General features: G+C 36.2%; 1 protein-coding gene across 5 annotated transcripts in view; it reads right to left on the bottom strand.

Annotated features, from left to right (window-relative positions):
- The window catches only part of SSBP2 (single stranded DNA binding protein 2), a 133,564-nt gene that overhangs the window by 44,942 nt on the left and 61,707 nt on the right, over positions 1 to 26,915 (bottom strand). For 3 of the 5 annotated variants that reach the window (XM_060761724.2, XM_060761725.2, XM_067464554.1), the window contains one exon: positions 1,703 to 1,792. The exons of the other annotated variants lie outside the window; for them this stretch is intronic. In XM_060761724.2, coding sequence (XP_060617707.1) covers positions 1,703 to 1,792 — 90 coding nt within the window. The remainder of the gene's footprint in view (positions 1 to 1,702; positions 1,793 to 26,915) is intronic. 5 annotated transcript variants of the gene reach the window in all.

The following is a 26,915-nucleotide window of genomic DNA, read 5'->3' as shown; positions in this document are numbered from 1 at the left end:
TTATTATTTCTTAAAATTTTATACCCGGCGTATAAGACAACCCCTGACTTTTCATAAGCTTTTCCAGGGTTAAAAAGTCATCTTATATTCCAGAAAACATGGTAAGCTCTGCTGGCTTTACATTACATACAGGATCTTTGGCACTAATGCAACTTTAGTTTTGGTCTTATCAATAAAGAAAGTCTTTCCCCACCTTGCTCTGTGTGTGTATGTGTTTTAAACTCCTAATGAGATTTGATGGGGGTTTGTCTGACCAATGGGTTTCTTCACTGTTTCTTCATGCAACCAAGTTTTTTGGAACATCTAGGAAGTAGTTGACCCATAGACAATTACTGCAGATCTCTCCAGATCATTCAGAGTTAATTGTTGGTCTCTTCATTGCTTCTTTCTCCTTGTGTGGTCACTGGGTTTTGTAAAGGGCTTGCTCCAGGTGGAAGCAAAAGCAAGCTATAATCTTTCTATTTTATAATAATGAACGTACATAATTTTGGAGATTTTTTAAAAACTCTCATTTTCCAAACTTGTCATGCTTTTTGTTAAGATATACTTTCTAACATGTTTCTTTTGGGAGTTTTGAAGACAGTGGGTCACACTAGAGCTCATTTAGGCAAATAACAGTAAATAAGTAGGGGATCAATACTTTCGTAAGGCACTGTACAATTTTATAAATACTTATTTACAAGGATATAATATGAAACATCAAGTGTTTGAATTAACAGGATGTTACTATTTCCTTTTAAATTAGGACTTTTTTGAAAAAAGAAAATCAGAGGGAGGACTTCAAATAACAAAAGGGAGATGCTTTGAACACAAACAAAATAAGAAATTAAACCATACACATCTGTTTGATAATTCCAGGCACTGTTTAAAAATTATGAATTGTGAAGTTTATGGAATAGAATAGCTTTGACTTAAAACAGTTCAATTATTTATAGCACATTACTTAATTCTTCCTCTCTGGAAAAAACAACCACTAAAGTCTCATCAATACTCATCACAGTTGGATAAGCATACACCTAAAAGTTATACAATATTCTATCTACATATAATATATCAAGATAGAAACTGTTTTCTTTTGTATCTTTAGTAAGAAAAGTATTCCATTATATTTTGATTTTGATTTCTAATTAATTGTTTTTATTAGTTATCTTAGTAGATAGGAGAAAGTAAATCCTTGCACAGAAATAATACTGTTTCTCCAACTGCTCCTGTGCCTATGCTTGAGCTCGAAAACTGATACAAGGGCACACTAAGAAGAAACCAATACTCCCATTCATACAGCCTACTCTTAAATAATACATAAAGGAACTGAAATATTTTGTTCAAATTTGAATAAGACCATTAGTCTACTCATTTTCCACAGCTCTGCTTAACTCTTACGGTATCAGTTCAATGTAATCTCAAAATAGGAAAACTCTATAGTGAAATCAAAGCAAGCAACCAATGTTGGAATAGAAAATATGCCCTCTATGGCACAATTAGATTAACTATTGTACATCCAAAATTCTATCACAAGCATGCTCTGCTTTACAATTTTCTACTTCTGATACAAAATATCATTATATTGCCTCATTGTGTTTAAACAATATGCATCATATACATTGCACGATTTGAAACCATGCCCTTTTATGGGAGTGCCAAATAATACTCATGACCCATTTCTAAGTCCTAAAGTTCCTATATTCATAATGGTTCTGAATACCTGAAAAAACCCCGGTGGTACAGGACCTACTGGCATGCCATCTCCTGGGGGAATGTTTCCTAGCACTGGACTGGGAGCTGCTGCAGCGCTCTGAAAAGAACAAAGGAAAAATAAACCTTTGTCATTGTACACAACCAAATACTACTTTGACTACAATATGTCAAGGCAGAAAGTAACACTCTCTGCTCAACATTTTTCATAGTTTTCTCCATCTTAAACCATCAGTGCTCATTTTAAAGATACAGTTAAAACAATTAAATTAAGTTTAAACTGATTTTTTTAAAATAACTGACTGCCTTAGACTAGAAGTCAAGCTTAGGGATCAAGAATCTTAGCACACATTTGACTTAATCATGTGTTTGCGTATGGTTCTGTTAGAAGCAAATCTAAATATCAGCATATGCTCAAGGAAAGACGATGTGTAAGTCAAAGGAACCAATATTCAAAGCAGAACGTTATGGATAAAAGCCAGACAGAAATAAGCACATTTAAAGATTAAGCTACACAACAAACGAAAGATCCACAGCTGGATCTCCTGCATACTCTTCCCCATGCAAAAAAGTCATCAAAAGCTGCAGCGAATATGCCAGCTGCGCCCTTTCCTAGAACTGGAAGACCTAAAGGTGGTAGTATGCACTGGTAATCTCAAACTTTGACTTCTGCAATGCATTGGGTTATCTCTGAAAAAAGTTCAGAAACTTCATTTAGTTCAAAATATGGCAGCCAGATTGGTTATGGGAACATCTAGGAGTGAGCATATCACAGCTATCGTAAAATAATTCCACTGGTTGCCTACATGGTTTGGGTTCAGGTTACCTGCAGGATTGCCTTATCCGCCTCACTGACTCAGGTCTTCTGAGGGACATTTGATTCAACCAGCCAGAACTCAATTGGCTACTGTCACCCAGAGGACCTTTTCATCACCCATCTCTAGACTGTGGAATAACCTGCCAGAAGAAATTCGACACTTAAATGAGTTTCAGAATTTGAAACACAATTACAGACCTATCTCTTCTGGCAGGTCTGCCCAAATTAATGTTGTGGGCTCACATTTTTCTCTTGCCTTTTGGAGTGGTGGTAATTTTTTGATCAAACAAAAGAAATTAGGTTTCCAAAGTGAAACTGAGAATGAATTATCTACCTTTGGCCACTAGTCAAATAACTGAGTATCTACTACAAGGGAAAATTAAAACTAGACAATTGCCACTTCTATGTATAGTATTAGAAATCCCATTACATTTAGATTTCTAAAAGTCTTCCTCCCAACAGAACATTTTGTAATTGTGTAGGGCTTCTGACACCACAATCCTAAGAGCATAGGACTTTAGGAGATTTACTTTCATTTTATTAATAAATTGCTAATATCTGCCTTATGGAATAAAACTTATGCTAATTAATGTAACTGGCCACTGGATGTCACTTTTGCATGCAGTGTATAGAACTACAGTGTGAATTAAATGTTCATGTTCATGTAACTCTGAGAACATAAGAAAATGAAATTTGATTGCCCTATACTTTTATTTTTGCCAATGCAAAACAAAAATATTGTTGTTCAGTGATTTCAAGCCATTTTTAGCTTATAGTAATTCTAAGGTGAACCTATTTTGGATTTTTTTAAAGCAAGATTTGTTTAGAGAGACTTTGCCATTTGTTTACTCTGAGATTGAGAACATGATTTACCCAAGGCCCCCCAATGGGTTTCCATGCTTGAGCAGGGATTTGAACCCTGGTCTCCCAGTATCCTGGTCAAACATTCATTAAACCACCAAGGATTTAAACCACCAAATTACTGAAATCTTGACAAAGATTTGAAGTGGCCTGAATGTAGCAGTTAGCATATGGATAAAAATATAATCAGAGTTTGAATAAGTTGAGAAAGTAGAAGTTTGGCTCAAATTGAATATTATACTGCAGTGATTAACTCTTGTAAACATTATTAGCCAAAAGTATTAATCTCAATACCAAATTTGTCAAAATAAATTGCAATATAAACATGCATGAACATGTGTGCTGTACTGGTTTAAGCACTGAGCTGCGATGCTGGAAAACTGGGTTCAAACTCCCACTTGTCTATTTAAACACACAACGTGACCTTGGGCAAGTCACATTCTCTCAGCATATATACCCGATAAACCAAAACTAGAAACTGCTTTCCATATGCTGCAAATATGCCACATAAGGTTATGTTGCTACCAATCCATTCTATCTATTACAAATACGATGTTCAGACTTCATGGGAAGGTTTCTTTTAAGCCAGGGGAGGAAAACTGCATTTTAAAGTTTATTAACTCTGACCTGTGAGCCTAATGTAACCCACAGAAATTCCCCATCCAGTCTGGAGAGGTTTGTAGGTCATCTGCCTCCTCAAAATATCATCTGTGGAAGGAGCCCTAGTCTCTGACCATAGATCAAAAATTATTGAAATTCCTTTCCTGATTTCATTTCCATACCTAGTAGACACCCTCATTTCTTATTCCTCTAATTGGTGAACTACTTCCATGTAATGTCTATAGCATATATTACAGTATTTGAAAAAATACCGGATTAACCACCACCCTTTTTGTAAATTTGTTAACTGGCACCTTTGTCCTTTGATAGGAGATTATATAAAATGTGTCCTTGAAGATATTTCATAGCTGATCACCCTTAACCAAAAGTTAAATGCAAGCTGCATTAAAAACATTAACAGTTAAGACAAAGCTGAGTAACAGCATGATTCAGTATTGCTTGTCCCTTTTGTTGTTAAAGCAACACACTTCCTTGAAAGTTTACTCTTTATCAGTAAAGGTCACAAAATCCAGAAAATGTTATTATAATTACTTATAAAAGTAAATATCCTTTGCAGAGCAGAAAAGGGACACTTGTACAAAGCATGAAACAATAGGCGACATGATGAAGCCAACAAAAGGAAAGTAAAAGTTAAGAGAGACATCCTTCACAGACACAATATGCTGTATGATTTATGAAAAGTTTTAAATATCTTGGTACCATGAAGATGACCTATTTCCAGTCAGTAAGCTATTATTAATAACCTACAGGATTCACAATGGAAAATTGAGAGAGTGAAAAAAAGGTTTGTCTGTGCACTAATATGAAAATTTAAGATTATACAATTCTGGTGGAAGAAACCTATGATGCTTTATATATGCTGTAAAGCATCTCACTATAGACTAGGTCATCATTTTCAACAGTAATGCTCAATATTTTAATACTAACGTTTTAAGTTTTACATTTTGCTGTAAAAATATAAAAATTGCTGAAGTTCCCACAGAAGCCACATTTTGAAAGTTTAAAAATGCAACTATATTAGCAGCTGTGTTATTTGACAAAAGAGATATTAAGCCTTTGTTTGCAAAAGGACTATTATCATAGCCTTGTTATTCAAAAAACACAGAATCATAGGTTATTTATGACAGACCTTCTAAGCTCTCTATATAACATTTCTAAGCAATTTTTATTTGAAATTAATAATTTGTCCCGATAAAAACAAAGTAAACTAATGGATTGTGGAAGATACGGTTTGTAGGTTCATGGAAATACTGGGAAGTTCTGCAACCAACTACTTGATCGTGACTTTATGACAGGACGAATAGAGGGAGACTGAATAAACTCTTTGCTGACATTAATTTTGCCATTTGTGTTAAGACTATTTTAAGACATGATTATTGATTTGTAACTAAAACTGAACATAACCAGGTGCTGTTGACTAAAAGCATTTGTATTGGGATATCATGACTGCTCATTTTCTGTTTACTTTATTTTGAAATCAAGTGTGAAAAGACACAAATGGTTAGAATGGCTTCAAAATTAGGAGAAATATGAACCCATTTCAGCATTTAAAAGATTTAGGGATGAAAATAAATGGTGGTTACAATCTATTGTCGAAGGCTTTCATGGCCGGAATCACTGGATTGTTGTAGGTTTTTCGGGCTATAGGGACATGTTCTAGAAGCATTCTCTTCTAACTAGGAAAACCAATTTTTCCTAGTTTCCAACAGACCTCACAACCTCTGAGGATGCTTGTCATAGATGCAGGCAAAATGTCAGGAGAGAATGCTTCTAGAACATGGCCATATAGCCCGAAAAACCTACAACAATCCAGAGTTACAATTATGGAGACAAAGACATTAAAATTTTTTATCAATATGGGTTAAAGAAAATTACTATAAGTTATTATGGAAATGGTATCTAACACCAATAAGAACATTAAATATACATTAAAACTATTCAAAAATTTGCTGGAGAGGATGCCATGAATTGGGAACATATATACATATATGGTGGCAATGTAAATATGTAAGTAATTTCTGGGGGAGACATTTAGAGAAATAGAGGATATAACAAACATTAAAATAGAAAGAAGTTCTACTATAGCTTTATTATCATTATATAATAATAAACAGCTGAAAAAGAGGATAAAGAAGCGATAACAAACTTATTAACAATAGTAAGACTGTTTATAGCAAGGAATTGGAAAAAGAGAAGTAAATATACAAATAGAAAAGTAGTATTAGGAAGTATGGAAACTAGCAATAAATGATAAGATGACATGTAAATTAAGTTAAAAAGGGATATGGAAATAAAGTGATTTTGATGATGTATGGAGAACATTTATTGAAAAAGGATTTTAAAAGAAAGACAGAAAGTTACCTCCACAAGAGAAAATGAAATTCTGGACAGATAAAAGTAGTGGCTCGGGTGGCGGAGAGCACAGTGGTGAGGGATAGAAAATATGTATAAGCTTAAAAGTAACAGTAGATGCCAAAAGTTAATGTATGGTAGATTGTATTGAATATTATGTGTCTGCTGTAAAACAAACGATGTATAACAAATGTATTGAATTATGATAAAATAAATAAAAATATTTTTAAAAGAATGGGAAACTGAATCCGTCTTGTATCCATGCTGTTTTCAATCCAGTTTCTACTCCAGTAGTTATTGAGCAGTAGAGTTCCAATTAAAAAGGAGTGGTTTTAAAAATATTATTTAAGGAAGAAGAGAGCAACTATAGGGCTTGGATTATTTTAGTTCACATGCACAGCAATACTGGGTCTTAATTATAGCCCTCCTGACTCAGGATTCCCAGCTCAGGACCCAGTGCATTCATATGAAATGTATGAATTAAAGCCTGTGAGCCATGGTTTGCCAACATATATGTCATGCTGCAATCAGCCAATTCTTACAATGAATTCATCCTATAGTAATGTGAAAGTATAATCTGCAGTATACCAAGTGTATTGCATACCTGGGTTAGATTTTTTAATACTACCATCCTTTGGTAGGGGGTAGATCTACCTGTCAGTCAGTGTCCTTGAAGGGCTTCAGATCATCCTGATATTATTCATATTTTGGAGTTGTGAGTACTGAATATTAATTTGAGATATAATAGGCCATTCCCACTATGCCAGCTGGTTCCTTTCTCTCCATTACTAACAATATGCTTCTCTACTTTTCCAAAGTTGGGAACTGTGCTATACAATCAACTTTTTCAGATAAGGTGATAGTAGTAAGGATGCAAAAGCTTCAACTTCTCCAACCTTAATTAAATGACCAATTTTGTAGTTATCAATTTTTGCAGTAGACCAGTCTCCTCTAACTAACATTAAACTCTAACAAACAAGGTATTAAAAATGAGGGAAGTGTTCTTGTAGGTTGAAGGTGGAAAGAAATGAGAAATGTGCATGAGTGATAACTGAACTGAAGCGGTTGTAAGGTGTGATACTATGTTTTTGGGCAGCCTTCCCCCAACCTGACAGTTGGCAGATGTGTGGGACTCCCACTATGCACAGGCAACAATCCTATTATGGGCTTTGTAGTCCATATGGGGAGAAAAGAGTGATTTCAAAGAAGCCAGTTACAAACTCTGCTCTTCTAAATTTAAAAAAATTGCAATTTCCATGCCATTTCCTGGTAGTGGTAGTAGTAATCATCATCATCATCATCATCATTATTATTATTATTATTATTATTATTTTCGTATCCACCTCTTCCCATGGACCAAGGCAGGGAACAACAACATATTAAAATACAGTAAAAATAATGAGTTAGCAAAGGACAACTTGCTCAATTAAAAGTATTTTTATTAGTTATTGGTGTTTATACTAGTGAAATGCTTGATAATGTTCAACATTATCAAATCAATTTTCAAATCTAGTACTTCTAGCTCTGGACTCCTGATATGGACTATTCTGCTCCTTATAGTAGGATTCTTCAAAGTTATAACACAATGATCATTCTCTGTCCACATGCTGCAATAATTATCACACCGCTGAGGTAGAAAAACTTACAACAGGAAGCTGCAATAGCCATTTCAAGTACAGTGCATGCATCTGTACAGATAAGAAACAGGAGTATTAGAATGCTTAGAGTGTATTTCAGAAAAAAAGGAATCTTATGTCTTTTCAGCTGGCACCATTCAAAAAGTGAGAAAAACAGGTCAACAAGACTACTCCAAGACAGTAATATCGCAAAGAGAAATAGAATTCACTTCTTCCATTATAAGCTACCACCGACTTTATAAAGATATCAAAAGACAAAATCAAACCAGGAAAATATCAATATAATAAAAATGTATGTAGAAACCCAGGGGAGAAAAAAATAAGCTGAACCATATTCAATATAAGATCTAGTATCTCCAAGTACTTGGTCGATCAGGTAGCACAAAATCAATTATTTCTTTCATGCTGTTTAACCAGAGCTTAATTACTATAATTAACAAATGTAATTAAATTAATTAATGTTGTTAAAGTTACTATAATGCATGATTTGATCATGGATCAAGTAGTGCTGATTTTAATCTAAAAGCTCTATATGCTTCAGAACCTTGTAACCTAAGGGGATTCCATTTTCTGCCACAGTGACCACACCAGTTTAAGCACAGAAGAAAATTTCCAAACTATAACTCAGCTGACAAAGCCAAATAACCAAGTGCCTGGTGAGAGTTCCTGTTCTGAATAAATTGGAAGCACCTTTGAGATGCCAAAGAACTATATAAACAGATTGCGATCAAAATGTGGAAACATAATTGTTGACCACACTAGAGCTTAGATACTAGCAATTGTAAATCAGACAAAAGTGTTAGTTTGAAATATGCAAATAAAAAAGGATTTGTTTTACTCCCTTCTTCTAAAGCAAGGGTGGACAAACTGCCACCCACAAACCACATCTGGTCCTTGGAACTCAGAGTGTAGCTCCCGAAGTTCTCTCTAAGCCCCCAAGATCTTATAAATTATGGTGGTGGTTTTTTCACCCCTCATTGGTTCAAATCACTACAAAAGCAGCTTTACTCCCTAGTCCCACAAGCAGACATGTGGGGGGAGGCTAAGTGGGGTTGGGAAGAGCACAACCATTGCATTTTGTTGTGGTTCTCAACCTTTTTAAAGCAAAAACACCCAGATTTATTTTTAAGGGAATCTGGAGGCTTTGGCACCAGGGAAGCTATCTGAACACTGGCTATAGTTTCCTGTAATGACACTAAAACCAATTTATAGAAGTAGGATGTCAGTATTTCAATATTAAGATGCTATTACCCATGTAAGGTAGTGAACAGAGATAAAGTATTTCACTTTTACTGAAATATCACACAGGTCTAATTCACATAACTAAATTCCTCCCTAAGTGTAAGTGAGGATAAGTGAATTTAGTATCTCAGTATTGTATTACAATTGTCACATTCATAGTAGTGATGTGTTAAAGTACTAAAGACTCTTAGCATGAGAACTAAAAATGAGTAACACTTAAAAAAAATTACAATCATTCCATAGGTAATACCTCATCTCCCTCAACTCCTTCTGAGAGTGACACTGTTTGAGAGTGACCACAGCACTCATAGTAACTTTTTACCAAGTTATCTCTCTATGTCATAGTTGCTGAAAAATATAATCTAATTTACAACAGACTCTGTGGTTGCTGAAAGCACTTTGCTTTATTCTTTATGAGCCTGGATTCCATTTAATGCCACTTAATCAGGATAGATTTAAGTTTTTCCCCTGTATCTTTAGACAAATTTTAAGTAAAAATTCATGATTAAATATAAATGCCACACAAGATAAGAAACTGAAACATACTTAGAAGTTTTAGCTGCCCTTATCCGTAGACTACCTCATCTATTTACAAACTTCGAATCTTAGAATCATAGGATCATAACACTGAAAGAGACCACAAAGGTCATCCAGTGAAACCTACTGCCATGCAAGAACACATAATCAGAGCACTCCTGACAGATGGCCATCCAGCCTCTGCTTTAAAACCTCCAGAGATGCTCTGAGGCATCACATTCCACTGCCAAAGAGTTCTTACCATTAAGAAGTTCTTCATAATGTTTAACTGGAAAAAATTTCCTGCAATTTGAATCCATTGCCCGGACACAGTATTTCAGATAAAGTCTGACCAAAGCAGAAAAGAATGGGGCTATGACTTCCCTTGATCTTGACATTGTATTCCTATTGATGCATTGCTGACTCATGTTCAGCCTATGGTCTACTAAGACTCCTAGACCACTTTCACATGTACTGTTTTCAAGCCAGTTACCACTTAGCCTATTTCATTTTTATTGTCAGAATGTAGTACCATATATTTCTCCCTGTTGAAAGTCATTTTGTTAGTTTTCACACAGCTCACCAGTCTGTTATGGTCATTTAGGATTCTGATCCTATCCTCTGGGATATTGGCTATTCCTCCCAATTTGGTGTCATCTGCAAATTTGATAAGCATAACTTATGTTCTATCACCCAGGTCATTGATAAAGTTGGTGAATAGCACTGGACACAGGACAGAACCATGTGGCACCCCACTGGTCAATTCTTCCCAGGACGAAAAGGAGCCATTGGTAAGTACCTTTTGGGTTTAGCCAGTCAACCAACTCCCAATCTTTCTATCAGCAGCATTGTTTATACCCCATTTTGCTAGCTTCTTTGTGAGAATGCCATGGGAAACTTTGTCAAAGGGCTTTCTGAAGGGAATGCTGTAGATTTTCCATATCTACAACATTCCCTTCATCTACTTATATGCCAAAGCAATGTAGGGAAGAAGATTGAGTTCTCTCAGTAGTTCTTAAATTATGGTAAATAAAAATTATCAATGAGACAATTATGTAGCATTCAGCACATAGGAAAATTTACATTTACTTGTTAAGTCCAACTTTTCTTGGGAATCAGTTACTGAAGACCCCTAAATCCCATTACATTTATCCAACATCCTATTTCAGAAACAAAACAGTCAGAAGAATTAAAAAAGAATTAAAGTACTCTTATCTATGGATCCTAACATTAAACTGAATAATTCAGAAAGTGGATTGTAATAGCTGTATTCCTTTCTCCTTCAAAGAATGGGAAATCATAGATAAATACTTTCACCTCAAGGTACAAGGAGTGATATTTCACAGACAGGTCAAAATATATCTCTGCTGCCAAGCATTAGGACGATGAGGAAGGACAGGCTGTTTGGGAGGTTGTGGGTGGGATTTTGAGCTTTTAATGTAATTTGAGTTGTATTTAATTGTATTTAACTGTATTTTAGTTTTATAACCATGAAACAAATATTTGTTTTTTTTTATTTTTTGTATTGGCCTTGATTGTGGCATGTTACTGTTACCCGTCTTGAGTCCCTTTGGGGAGAAAGGCTGGATAGAAATAAAGATGACGATGATAATAATACATAAAAACACTGCCACCTCCAGGCTGCATACAAGTAGCTTATAGATTATGTGAACATTGCTAAATTCTGTAAAATGTTGACTCTGCCACATAATACCTCTTGTATATTGTCTTGTGTGGTCTGTACATAGCTGCCTATGCTTCCCCTTCAATAGGATAATTGCCTTCTCAGGCACTCAGAGCAATCACTCCCTTTACAAAGAACTGGTGGTTCCCTGAGGGGAAATATGCCAGAGTAACTAAAAGTGCTAGAATGAAATCATCCATGAAGTTATTTGGAAATGATCTTAGCTTGGCACATATCTTCCAAGAAATATACTTTTGGAAATTCAAATCTTCTAAATGTTTCCACATAGAATTCCTGGGTATATAAGTCCACTGAAGTATGCTATTCCCATCCCTTCCCTACCTGGATAGAAGAGGCTAAGACAGAACATGTAGGTTAGGCAGTTATCAAAGCACCAGATTATGCTGTAAAACTATATTACAATACAAATCAAGTAATTTTTCTTCCACAGTTGGTTCACAATCATAAGCATTTCAAAGAAGACAAAATATCAAGGTCCAAGTGATCATAGAATCATAGAGTCGGAAAAGATATTGTGGGTCATTCAGTCCAACCCCCTGTCAAGAAGCAGGAAACTCGCATTCAAAGCACCTCTGACAGATCACCATCCAGCCTGTGCCTAAAAGCTTCCAAAGAAGGAGCTTTCACCACAACAAGTGAAAACGAACCTGAGAAACCTTTATCAATGTCAATAAGCACTGAGGTCCAAACTCTTGGTCTTCAAAAGGTCGCTTGATTTTCCTGATAAGCAAGCCAAGGCTTTATTATTAAAAGCATGACTAAACTGCACTTTTTTGATTGACGTTTTCTAATGGAACTTGAAGATACATACATGGGCTTTCCTATTAATAAGTTGAGTGATATTTAAACAAAGCAGCATGCAGACAATGTAATGCTAATTAAATCACTTAGTTAAGATTTCATCAGAAACAGAAATAATGACCACATAACTTTAAAGTAGACAATAGAGACCCTGAGATAAGTCAAAGGTTTCCTTTATCTTGATTGAGTAACAAGTGTAAAGTGTAAAGATTGATTGTCCATGTCACCATAGTTCCCATTTCTATGAATAGTTATGAAAGCTGGACTTTGGGGGAAAATTGATAAGAGAATTAATTGATTTGAAATATGGTGCTAGAGTAGCATTCTACAGATACCATGGACTGCTAAAATGACAAATAAACAGGTTGTAGAACACATCAAGCCTGAACCTTACCTAAATACTAGTGGCAAGACTAAACTGGCACTGTCATACTTTGAGCATTTCATGAGAAGAAACGTGACAACAGAAAATACAATAATGCTTGGTAATGTGTAAGGCAGTAAGAAACTATGAAGTCCACATTACAGGTGGATAAACTTGCTCAAGGAAGTCACAGCCCAGAGCCTGAAAGAGATGAGCAGGGTGATTGTTAACAGAGTGACTTGGAGCTCTTTCATTCATAATAATGTTATAAGGCGAAGTCAACTTGAGGGCAGTTAACTACAATACTTCCCCAAATCCAGCATGGTAATGGGTCATAAAGCTGAAGAAGGTTAAAGGCTGTAAATTGAAAATGTAATGTGAACTACTCATAGAAGAAATACTACTGTGCCCATGAAAACTGGATACAGTCGAAAGGCCGAACGGGGCATAGGGTTACAGCCTGTGTTGGACGGGGTTACACTCCCCCTGAAGACGCAGGTTCGCAGCTTGGGTGTGACCCTGGATTCATCGCTGAGCCTGGAGCCTCAGGTCTCAGCGGTGGCCAGGGGAGCATTTGCACAGCTCCGGCTTGTGCGCCAGCTGCGCCCGTACCTCGGGAAGTCGGACTTGGCCACGGTAGTCCACGCTCTGGTCACATCCCGTATAGATTACTGCAACGCGCTCTACGTGGGGCTGCCCTTGAAGACTGCCCGGAAGCTTCAGATGGTCCAGCGCTCGGCAGCCAGGTTGCTAACAGGAGCAGCTCTCAGGGAGCATACCACTCCTCTGTTGAGCCAGCTCCACTGGCTGCCAATTCCCTACCGGGCACAATTCAAGGTGCTGGCGTTAGCCTACAAAGCCCTAAACGGTTCCGGCCCCACCTACCTCTCCGAACGCATCTCCTCCTATGAACCGACACGGACATTAAGATCGTCCGGGGAGGCCCTGCTCTCGGTTCCGCCTGCGTCACAGGCACGGCTGGCGGGAACGAGAGACAGGGCCTTCTCGGTGGTGGCCCCTCGGTTATGGAATGCCCTACCAAATGACATCAGACAGGCCCCTTCGCTGCTGGCGTTTCGGAAGAAGCTCAAAACCTGGCTCTTTGAGCAAGCGTTTGGCTAATCAGCGCAATTGAACACAGAATGACGGTAAACTGATCATAGGAACGGCATAAGGATATGAGACTGGATCTTGTTTGTGATCGAGGCATTATGTATGATTGTGGTGTGTTTGTTATGGTGTATGCTGTGTTTTAATTGTTATTGCTGTGGTTAATTAATTATTGTGTAAACCGCATTGAGTCGCCTAATTAGGTTGAGAAACGCGGTATAGAAATAAAGCAAATAAAATAAATAATAAATAATACTGACAACCCAACACAATGATAAGTAAAAATATGGCAAAAGAAATTCATTAGGTAAGATGCAAAACCTGGAGCACAAGATTATAAAGGCTCAGTATGGAGCTCTCTGTCATTTATGTAACAATGCAAAGCAAAGCAGGCACTGGGCATTACTAGAAGACCACAACTGTCTAGCATCTTTAATTATGAGAAATTCAAGGTGTTTTCTCAGAAAAAAAATCCAGACACTCCCCAGTAATATCATCACATATATCATTACATTCCTAAATGAAGAATATTTTGCTTTGAAACATAAGGAGGAATACAAAATTGCAAGTGTGAACTGCCACATCTTTGTGGATTCTTATCTGTATAAGATACAAATAGGTGGTTCAGTGATTTTCTATGTATTACATAAACAAAAATTAGACTGCTCTTAACTATAGTCTCTTAATGTTCAAGTTAACTGTTTCTGTAAACTTCCTGGAGCTTACTAGCAACATGGATTCTATTTTTGTTATTGATTAGTATGAATTATCATCAATGAATGAACTAAATATACATATGAACCTGATTATAAATAACTTTAGCTAGGTTTCATGAAAGACAGCTCTCCAGATTATTTCATGTTGCAGTATTAACAGTTAGATTATGAATTTGCAGCCAAGTATTTTCAAATCTTCTTGGTCTAATTTATTTATTTATTTATTTATTTATTTACTTTGCTTATATACCGCAGTTCTCAGCCCAGGGCGACTCAATTAAAATGTTTGTTTTGGTGTCATTAAAGAAAGCCAAAATTTCCTTCTAAAAAAATTAAAGTACTTGAGAGATCACTGGATTTTGACACACTTTAGTAGGCTTTAGCATGGTTCTTGAACCCAAATTAATTAACCAAATTATAGGTTTGTAATAAGATCAGTCCATGTGAATCTCCACAGTGGAAGAGACCATAGTGCTGAGCAACTTCCCCCATTCACTAACTTCTAGAGCTAACAAAAAATGAACATGATGTGCAATTAAAGATGTGTAATATTATTTTATGGACTCATAGTTGACCCTGGAATCCCAGGTGTGACAGCTGCGCCCATACCTTGAGATGCCAGACTTGGCCATGGTAGTCCATGCCTTAGTCACATCCTGTTTGGACTACTGCAACACTCTCTATGGGGGGCTGCCTTTGAAGTAGTTCAGAAGCTTCAATTAGTGCAGAGATCAGCAGCTAGATTGCTAACTGGAGCGCTAGATTGCTAACTGGAACTGCTGCAACAGCTCCACTGGTTGCCTGTATACTTCCAGGCTAAATACAAAGTGCTGGTCATTACTTATAAAGTCCTAAATGGTCCGGGTCCAGGCTATTTGTCTAATCTCATCTTCCTATGTAGATCATCCTAAAAATAAACCTATGCAGTTTAGTGTATGGAGAGGAGGAGGATTAAGACACTTTAAATGCTGGCTAACCTACTTGTATTATATGGCTGTTATGATACATCTTAAATGAAACACCGCTGTCAGCCATTTTTAATGCAATGTCTCTTAATTTGCTTTTAGGGTGTACATTGTTTTAGTTTTTATGACTTAGTTGATTGTTCCTGTTTTAATTTTATTTTTATGCTTAATTTCTTTGTCGTAAGTTCTGCTGTAACCATCTATTATTCTGTATTATTTTGATGTGTTTGCACCATTTTGAGGCATTGAAAGTTTTCCTTTTTATGTGTAAAATGCCCTGAGTCCTTCCGGGGAGAGAGGGCAGTCTAGAAATAAAGTTTAATTACTGTATTATATTAAATTATATTATATTATTAAATTACAGGTGTTTCATGAGGGTACGAAATAGTACTAGTGTCTGTACAAAAGGCCAAACATTTTTTTCCAATCAAAATTTGATGACCTAGGTAACCAAATATGTATATGTAAATTGAGCGCAGTTCTACGAGTGATACAAAAGTAAGTTTTTGATATGCTTCATATGGAAGATATGAAATTCCAGTCTCACTGCATTAGTTTACAAACTTTTCCTGTTTTCTTCACGAGTGACACTCCATTTTCAGAAAATAGGATTTGCTAAATGCCAAGCACAAGTTACGTTTCTATTAAACCAGTGTTAACATTTATTATAGTTTAGATCAGTACATGGTCAAGTCACTATTTAACTGAATCTGTAAAAAAATATCAACAGTATGACAGAACCAGAGACAGTTTCATGAACCTGTACTCCAATTTTTTAACCTGCAAAACTTTTCTTTCACTTCAGAGATACCAGAGAATTCTCGAAGTGCAGATGAAAACCATTATTTTGTCAGTCATGGAAGTTAAAGCACCTTGGCCTGATGACTGGAAACATTTCCATTCTAACTCTCTTTTAATCTTGGCTGTCAGCCTAACATAACAAACTAGGTTCTGAGGTCAGCCAAGGAAAAAGTAAAATGCCAGCCTTGAACTAGTATCTCCTTTATTGATGAAAAGACAGGTTTTTAAAAAGAAAGATACAGTATCAAATTAACTGCAATGTGAAAGTTAAAACAAAAAGATACAAAAGTGAATAAAACAAGCCAAGGTGTGGATGAGTGATTTTTTTAAAAAAGTTTATTGTCCAGAATATATTTTATGTATTGCCTTTGTGACTGAAGCAGCAAATGTTTTGCACATACTAGTGTTTTCTCTTTTTAATTGTTGGTCTTGGCTGAGGCTAGGGTTACAACAGGAAATAAAAATTACATTAGTCAGGAAGGAAGCTAATGAGTTTTCCCTCCCTGAAATGCCATTAGACACTTCCTGAAGAAAGGGGAAGCGCATTAGTAGAGTGATGATGGGACATAAGGAATCAACAGAAGAATGTGGCTCTTGATTAAAATTGTGAAAACTTGTGTTAGCAATGCTAGCTAACCCATCATTACATGATTCCTTATGCTCTTCTCAAGTGCTCAGCTGCTAATGCTTTACTTTTCTTACGTAATGTGTCCTATGGATAGCATTGCTACATTAACTGTTCTGGTTTGTTTTTAAACTGCTATATATTTAAAAGACTCATAATGTTCATATTTGAAACTGGGTTTTCAGATATTGACAAATGAAGAATTTACTTTCTCATTGGCAGTTCTTTACATAAAATAATACGGCCCCCATTGGTGCAATGGGTTAAACCCATGTGTCGGCAGGATGGAAGATCGACAGGTCGACATGCGGGAACTTGAGAGAACCCTCCCACAAAGATGATTTTATATATCCGGGCATCCCTTGGGCAACGTCCTTGCAGACGGCCAATTCTCTCACACCAGAAGCAACTTGCAGTTTCTCAAATCACTCCTGACACGAATAAAATAAAATAAAATAAAATAAAATAAACAACAGATTAGTGAATTACATCATGTATGTCGCTAGGTATTTCCTTTCACTATACCTACCCTTTGCATCTCTGCTCACACCCCATTTCTTCTCAGATCTAATTGTTTCCTGGCTAGAATCATGGTATGATCATACTGAGGAATCATATATCTGTTTTAAAAATATTTTAATAAATGTGCGACTTTAATAACTATATTCCTCCTCAAAATGCATTCCTCTTCAAAATGCATACTTGAAGGTAATAGCTATATAACTTATGAAGAGCCCCAAATTTGTCAGGCTTTGCTTAGCACTAAAGAAGGTATTGCAAAGAGGCGAAGAGGACCTTTTTTTTAGTGACAATAATCATTTCATTACTGTTAGAAGCTAAAAATTCTGAGTTTTGGTTTTTAAAAGGAACAGAACGGACGCATGTAACATTCAATATGATTCAGTATCTTGTAAGTAGATACAAACCACATTTTTTTCTTCCATAAGCAGAGTGAATAATATTGACAACAGAATTTCAGAAATGTCCACAGTGTGGAAGGAATTAGCGCTATCCGAATAAATAACCCAACGTAAGGTGCATTAATTAAAAACTGAGATACTTGAACAATAAGGACCAACATATTTCTCAATTAACTGCTAATCAATGTTCTTTTGTGTAATCCTTGTGGGAAAAAGTAAAGGAATTATTCCTTCAATGGAGCTAATTTGAAAATATAAGAGTAAAAACTCTCTTATTCCCAGGATATTTTGCCATGATTGTGTTACCACTTTTTAAAAAAAATTGGAATAATCTTTAATAATTCTGGGATCCAGAATCCACTTTGCGTAAGTTGAAGTTATTTGAATTGCTGCAAGAGGTAGTGTGTCTCAGATGCCCACAAAAATCATCGTTTAAATAGCAATTGTGTGAGCTTTTTCTCATACCAAATAATGCAGTTCAACAAACCAGAGCAAAAGCTTCCCATAGTGTACAATGTGCTTCACAGGTAATGTGAATTTGAGAATATATTGCATGAACGCAGTAGTCTATAAATGGCTATCTGGATCCTAACGAACTAGAAGTCAAAATAAATTTGAAGTGAAAAATAAAAAAAATGAATCTATGCCTCTGATAAGATTTATAATTCTAAAATTCAATCACTGTGCTGAGCTGCTGGGACTCAACTGCCAATGACAAAGTTTGCATATATGGAACCAACCTCCTTGGAGTTACAAGAGGTGAAACACCCGACATAAATTAAAAAATAGACACACCTCCCATCAATCAGTCAAGTGGGTAAATTAAAATGAGTTAGCAGTGATTGGGCTGAGAAGAAACAGAGTAGAAGATGCAGAAAGCAACTGGAAAAAAATAGTCCAGGTATCAGGACCAGAGATGGAACTGGAGATCTCACAACTGCACTACTTCCATGCAGGTTAGCCTCCGTATACATGGCCTCAGTAAAGCAACTTATCTAGGAAAACAGGCAGTTCTCAATTTCTTTCTGCCAACCCCCCCCCCCCAAACTATTGTAATGGAACTGGTCCTGATTTGTCACCACACTGCTGTTTTTGTGCAGTCTGACGGAATACAGTATACGTACAAGACCCCCACAAATGTCTGAAAGCATGGATAAGTGAACTCTAGATTTGACTATACTTGGGCCAGCGAATACAACAGAATTACACTGGAGGATCTAGGGCCTTTCTGCACTGACACAAAATAAAGGCACTGGACCTGGCTCACATGATGTAGAAGGACGCACTCAGTCACCTCAGAGGTAGCAGGGAGTCTATTGTCCAGTCATGCTGAACATGGCATCAGGCAAAGTGCCAAAGAGAAAATAGGTGGAATGCTGTGTCTGGGGAAAGCAGTGATATGCCAGGGGGTGGAGGGATGACAAGGGATGTGGGATAGCAGTGAAGACAACTGTGGCTAGTTCTAGTTAGAAACCAGTGGCTTCATTGCCCTAAGTTTGGGGAAAGTCCAAATCCTGACCCTTTCTGACTTAGTTTAACCCAGGGCAGGGCCATGTTAAGGCAATCTTACACTGGATCAGCTCTGTGCAGTGTTTAGTCACTGCGGGGCAGATCCAATTGCACACTGACTTTTGGAGGGCATAGGAATGGATAAGGAGGTCATGCTGAATTTACGGCCCTCCTTGACTATTTTCCCAATGCTGACACTACTAACAAAGAAGAAGAAGAACATGGAGGAAGAAGTTGGGGCAGATGTAAAAACACTGCAGAGGCTTTGTGAACTGAGGTATGCTTGTATTCGTGCCAAGTTACCTGATGTGATATGTAGAATGATTCTATTTGTCTACCCAAATGGAAGATCATTGAGTTCAACAGAAACCTTCATAGGTAAGGATCATGTCCTTCATTAATTTTCTTTGTTAGATATATATAAAATTCTGACAATTTTAGAAGGATTTTCAGACAGCATGGGGATTAAGGGAAGAGAGATTACTATTTTCAAGGACATCTTCTGTACTGCATTTCAAATGCTTCATAAAGCATAAATAGAGACATTTATGTAGCACTAAATCATTGCTTCATGTTCTAATGAAACAGCAAAAAAATAATTTAAAACCTAAGACACGATGGATCACTGCAAATGTTCCAAGTTTAGCCTATGTAACCAAGTATGTTCTAGGCTAAGGGTTCTTTATTATTGAAGCTAAAGTTTTTATAACTACAAATTACAAATTAAACATTGATTTTGAAAAGAATTGAAAACTTAATACAAATTTTAATAGGGATGGAAGCTTTTTAAGCAACAACACCCATGAATTATAAATAATAATAATAATAATAATAATAAATTTTATTTCTACCCTGCCACCATCTCCCCAAAGGGACTCGGGGTGGCTAACAAAATACAGTGAAGTGCTGCATATAGACAATACATAAATCTAAAATGATAAAATGATAGAGTTACAATCACACACATACATAATTACAATGTAAAACATCAAAATTCAGAAAATGCAGTCATAGCTGCAGATAAAAGCAAGTTGTTTACAATTGACACATCTCAGTGCCCACATGATGCCAACAGTAAGTCCTTGGACTAATCCTAAAAAACCTAAGTAAGATCAAAGGATTGTTTTAAAAAAGCCATGTTTTAAAACCGGAACAGAAGGTTCAAAGCGAAGGAGTGAGCCTGAATCTCTCTAGGGAAGGCATTCCAGAGCCAGGGCGCTACAAGAGGGAAGGCCCTCTCTCTCGTCCCCACCAGCTGTGTTTGAGATGGTCTCCCCGGCATGTTGGGTCTCCCCATGCCGGTTCACAGAAGGAGATGCGGTCTCAAATTAGAGCCAATGTATCTTAAATAGCTAGTCCTGAGAGTCAATAGACTCTTTTAAACAGCATGTGGTAAAAACTGAAGACAAAGCCAGCAGCAATCAGTGGATCCCAGATCAGTGGAGGGGAAAATTTGCTGAAGTTTTTAATTTTGAAATTTAAAGTGCTGAATCTTTTGAAGACAGTACTCAGGACCTAGGCTAGCTCCTTTCAAACTTAGACTAGAAAATGAGGCCTCAGTGCCTCACTGGATGGAAGCCATCATGGGCTGACGCAAGATTGTGAAATATTGAAAATGGGAGAATTCATGGGGACAAGAGACAGGGCATTCTCAATGGTGGCCCCTTGCCTGTGGGATTCCCTACTGAAATTAGATCAGTCCCCTTACTTTTGGTCTTCAGAAAGAAAGTAAAGATATGGATGTGGGTCCAAGTCTATGAGCAGTAAGCAATATAAGAAACGTACAGGATTATGTCCAACTGACACATGGAAAGCCTTGAACTTCGGCTTCTGGATTATGTTATTTTAATGTTTATATTTATATGTTCTAATTCCATGTTTAAATGTCTAGATGTTGTGGTTTCATTATTTTAAATGGTTTGATTTAATTTATAATTATATGTTACAGTTGCTTTTATACTAGGTTTTTATATACTATAAGGTATTGACTTTTTGCCATAAATATGTTGGAAACCGCTTTGAGTCCCTCCTGGGGGAGAAAAGCTGTATATAAATGAAATTACTAAATAAATTAATTCATTCAGCAGGGCTATCTTGTACAATTAAAAGCGTACAAGACATCATATTTGTGAGATACTGTTTCTGGTAATAGGCTCTGCATAAAAATATCATGAGAAAAGCAAATCTCAACACTAAACAAAAATATCCCCAACAGATACCTTTTTACTATTTGTCCATCCCAAAGCAACCATAATGCCACTGTTTTAAATTATTAATTTTCCTTAGATTGATGCTGAACATCTATTTTTTTTCCTGGCACTACTTCAATTCCTTAAAGGCACTGATCATATAGGACTAAGGACTAAAATGCAAATTAGTTGATTATATGAGTGTTTAAAGAAACCAAAACTTTCAACTGCTCCATAAGTGACAATAAACATCTCTAAATTGGCAGTAGTTATTCTTACTAGTGGCATAATCCAATAGCCCTGGTCTGATAATGGAACTGCTTCCTTCATCAAAATGTCTATTGGGTTTGTGGCTATACTCCCTACCAGCCCTGCCATTCCTTCACACCTTCTTTTGGAGGATGACAAAACCCTCCACACATGGCAGTTTGGATGGCTGCAAAAGAGAGGAGAAGAGGGAACAGCCAGGTCATCAAAAGGTATCTACTAATATGACACTTGATTAAATATTCCTAACATATCAAACAATGGCAAACAACTATAGCTATGAATCCTAATGACAGAGTACTAGGTATAATATATCCTTATTAAAAAAAACTATGCATGTGCCTATAATTCTACATTAGTTACACTTCTTGTGATTTTGCATTAGGTGAAGAACACATACAAAGTGGCAGAGCATCTCTGGCTCTTACTAATCTGTGTAAATAATCTTTAGCCAGATGGACCATAATTTCACTTAATGCGAACACAGCACAATAAGCAGCTCTTTTCATCCTTAAGTAGTTACCCACAGAGATTTTAAATGCCACCTCTGGATGGTAATATAATTTTTGTGCCTTGCTGTTGCTTGGGAGAATCATCAATCATCATTAATGTTCTTTCAGTTTCAACTGCTCTGGATGATGAGTGGCTATTTCTTTGAGTACTCAAACATTCCTGACATTGCTTATCAATCTCAGTTGCCCTTGAGAGCATGCCTCTCCTATTGGTTGCTAAATACACGGCTCGGTAAGAATGCACAAAATAATTTAGATGACCCAAAAAGTTACATTTGTGTACAACATGCAATCTATATGTAAAGTCAGATCATCTCAAACCTCTCCTCCTAATTTGATGGAAAGCTATCCAGTTATTTACTGGCTGCATTAACTGATAAACCAACAGAATTTTTATATACTTACAGTATATTCTGATTTCTCTTCAGGTCATATTTATAATTACCGTACATCGTATTTATATTTATTTCAAAACTTTGAAAATATACTTTTGGGAACCCAGCTTTTCAAAATATTTCAAATTGTGTGTTCATTATTATGTATGAATCAAAAGATAATTTGGGATATCCTGGGTCCTCAAAATGAAGTTTCTGTATGTCAGTTTTCTGTAATTGCATGCCATATTTCCTGACCATACCAAATATATCCTTAAATTTTGATGAAAATCTATTAAAATTTTGCTTTCTGATGTTTCAATGTACAGAATTATTTAAAAAATCATTATTAAAATGTACAAAATTATTAAAATACTTTATATAAAATTACTTTCAGACTATGCATATAAGGTGTATATGAAAAATAAATTAATGTCATGCTTAGACTTGACTCCCAACTCCAAGATATGTACATATATGCAATTTCACAATTTTTAAAAAATCCAAAATACTTCCATGTCCAAGCATTTCTAACAAGGGAGCCTCAACCTGCACTATTTTCCACTGTTCAGATCTTAAGTAATAGAACAACCAGAGAACAGGACCTGCTGATGATTTCAGGTTCTTTGACCTCCTGGGAAATGTTGATGGCTTCTGGGAAACAAAGGGAAAATAAACAGCAAATGTGTATGGAGTTGTAAATTGACCTGCAGTAGAAACACTGCTTCAGCATATTTATGTTCATGTCAGGCAAGAAACTGAGATAATTACTTCCATCTCTGAAGCGCCATACTAATTAGGAGATAAAAAGATAATTTTAAGGGCCATGTATATTAGTTTAATAAAAAAACCAGGAGTGTTTCAAAAGAGAGCTTCATTAAAGATGAGCTATATTAATTTTCAACAAGCAGAATCATGCTACTTTGTTGATATGTATGAAAAACTAGAACTGTAAAGAAGAAAATCTTCATAAAGTACAATGCATTACCCACTACCTGGCTTTTTTGGGGAGGGCGGAGCACCTAGAAAAGTATTCAGAGCTTGGATTTCCCAAATTTTGTTCCATCAAGAAAGGACTTTAGAGAAATCTTTTACTAGGATTATATTTTTCCCTATTAGTGGAACTAACCAAGTTTAGTAATTGTTCTGCAAGTAGCCTTGTTATCTGTAGCATTCTAAAACCAAAGACAACCACAATATTAAAATGCATACAATTCTTTAGATAACAAAATGTTTATTTTAATTGAATAATTAGAAAGATTATTGGAAAATAATACAAATGTGACAACTCCCTTAACCAGGATAGTCTTGTAGCCCCAATGCTTGGGGTGCTATCATTCGCCTTTCCCCTTCAGATCCCTCCAGGGATCTAATACTCAGGCCTCCAGGTGACCACGATCCTGGGCGCATTGATCAGTGGGTGCAGTTTAGCAATATGTAACTAGGTCCCCCAAATCTTAAGAAAACATTCAGGACACAAGTTGTAAATGCCTTCTCACATTAATACGCTTTTCAATGTTCACTTTTTCTAGTATTCTGAGGGAGCTATGGTCTGTTAATAAAAAAATATTGATAATAAAAATGCCTCTGCCACACTTACCAAGACCTGATTTAGGAATCTCGACTTGTTGAATGATCTTTAAGAATTCTTTGGTTCAAAAGCTGATAGAGTGCATGTAGTTGCCCAACAGGGCAGGAATTGAAGTCCAATATTTGGAAACATTTAAAGGTCTTGTTGGTTTATTATTTACACAGCAATCAACACTCCAACTGATCCTTCTATGTAATTGGTGTTCTTTTGTGCATTTTAGTTAACTCTGACTGATGGCAACCCTATCATAAGGTTTCTTAGCAAAGTCAAATAAGCAGAATGTCAAGAAACCTTGTCTTATAGACTTAGTCCTTCTATGTTATCCAGAATACCCCTGTTTTCCAATATTCTGGTCTCCTACAGCATGCTGTCTGTCCTTTTCAAGACTGCAGCAGAACTAGGTCCCACTTTCTCCACTCAAGCCCATTATAGTTAATATTTGGCTCCTGATTTCTGATCCTGAACCAAATAGAACAGATAAATTATACATGACAGCCAGCCCACTTATACTTCAGATTGCGGTTTTTCACTTGGGAATTTGGGTGATGACTGGTGAAACCATTTTCTAACAAATATATACTATATGTATTATAAGCTATGGACAAGATATAAATGTAATTTTCTAAAATAAAAATGCTTATGTACAAGTATTAAAATTCTCAGTTTACATTCCCTGACGAGCCTCCCATTTCAGCAATACCATTAACAGACTCATAAATCAGTAAATCAGTAACTATGTAAGTTATGCTCTCTCCCATCATGCTTCAGAACTATCTACCAGCCAGTTTTAATCACGAATTTTAAACGTTTGTCTTATGTTTAATCGTTGTTCTGTGTATTTTAATATGTCTTTTGTAGAAATATGTTTTAATATGTCTATTTTGTTAGGGAAAACTACCCTAAAATATAAAGTAGAGCATTCAAAAACAAACTAGATACAAAAGTTGAGCATCAGCTCATTAGCGAGCAGAGCATGAAATGCCGTGTGATGTGGCTGTAAAGAATTCAGAACTTAGGAGGCAAACATGCAGAGTCCAATCTCAAAAAAAAAAAATCACAAAAAGCTTTATTTACAATATTAATAAATAACTGCATTACTTAATAATCAAGAACTGGGCCTGAGCTACTCTAACACCCATCCCTTCTAAGGTTTCAAGAGGGGGAAACATTCAATCACTACATCTCTCCTGACACACAAGCAGAGAGAGATCTCAAAGCACAGAGCACATTCTCTCCATACTAAAGTGTAAGTCAGAAGTCAAATTCAATAAGCTTGCAGAAGAAAAATATCAATTTTAAACAATCAGTCAGAATGAGAGCAGAATCAGAGAGGAGAAAAGAAAAGGATACATTCCCAACTGTCATTCACGAGACATAGGGGAAGGGAAACCCTTAGTTCATACACAGCTAACAAAACTGTTCCTCATTGAGGACTTGAGACTTGAGTAGTGTGGGGTTGAATCCCAACATATTTTACATGTTTTCAAATGATTGTATGTTTTAGCGATGTCGTAACCGACCTCGAACTATGAGGAGAGACAACAAGAAATAAAATCATCATCATCATCATCTACCTTTGTGTCTGCATGGAAGAAAGAGATGATATACATAAATATCCACTTGCTATAAGAATAATAATTCATTAAACTAACTGGTTGGTCCTCTCATCCATTTTTTTAAAAGCATCTAAGAGCTGCTTTGAAGAAATCACAGTGGAAGCACCTCTGCAGTAAATACACTGGTCAAGTCATGAAGATTTAAATCAAGCCAAAATGTGTGATCTTGTCTCCTCTACAGTGATTACAGTATTGACTTAAAATAGGATCTACTTAGGTAGAAAATGATATATCAGAAGAGAACTTGTTCACATGGAGACTTTTTAATGCAAGGAGTTCTCATATGCATGGAGACTTCCTTGCTAGTGGGGCTAGCCTCCACTGGAATAGATAGCTCACTATTCCATGATGTGTCACTTTCCATATCTGGATAGCAATCACAGAATAGCAAAGCTAATCATCTTCCATGTTGATGAAAGCAAGGTGTGTTATGCCTGGATGTATACCTTATTTGGCAATGGGATCTGAATTGGTAGTGAGATACCAGAAAATAGAAGTTGGGTCTGGGTACGATCATTGCATTAAAATGTTAATCTTGTATGCAGTAAATATGAAAAGAACCAACTAGGAAAGGGATCGAAACAACTTCTCCAATATCACAATGCACTTACAGAAATGTATGATGCATTCATACTTAGGTAAAATTTACAAATCTGGTTGATATATTTCAAAAAGAACATTCTAAAGGTCGCAAGTTATAACGAGAGGACAACTAGCAACATTTTGAAAATATATATTAAATTTTGGCTTTTTAGTTTAGAAAAGAAAAAATCTTAACAGGGATATAAAACTATGCACAGTGAAGATAAACTAGTGAGAGAGGTCTCTTTCTTCTTCTTACAGTAGGAGTTTCTTTCACACTTGGTGCCTCATTTTCTTGCTCCTTCACCTCTGCCTGCCTTGCAGCATAGATGCCAACCCCTTGCGATAGGGCCAGGCAAAGCAGAGACATGTTTTTTGGTTTCACTGTCTTTTATCTAAAAAATATTTTCCATCAGAATCATACCTAAGAAGCACTGTGGAACACTAGGTATGACAGCAAGGATTCACATGAATTGAAGTGTGTGCATCAAACATTAGGATATAGCAAGTTGTATACTTGAGATACTTCT

The sequence above is a fragment of the Anolis sagrei genome, chromosome 2, assembly GCF_037176765.1.
Source record: "Anolis sagrei isolate rAnoSag1 chromosome 2, rAnoSag1.mat, whole genome shotgun sequence".
Classification (NCBI taxonomy): Eukaryota; Metazoa; Chordata; class Lepidosauria; order Squamata; family Dactyloidae; genus Anolis; species Anolis sagrei.
This window is presented reverse-complemented; position numbering and strand designations above follow the sequence as displayed.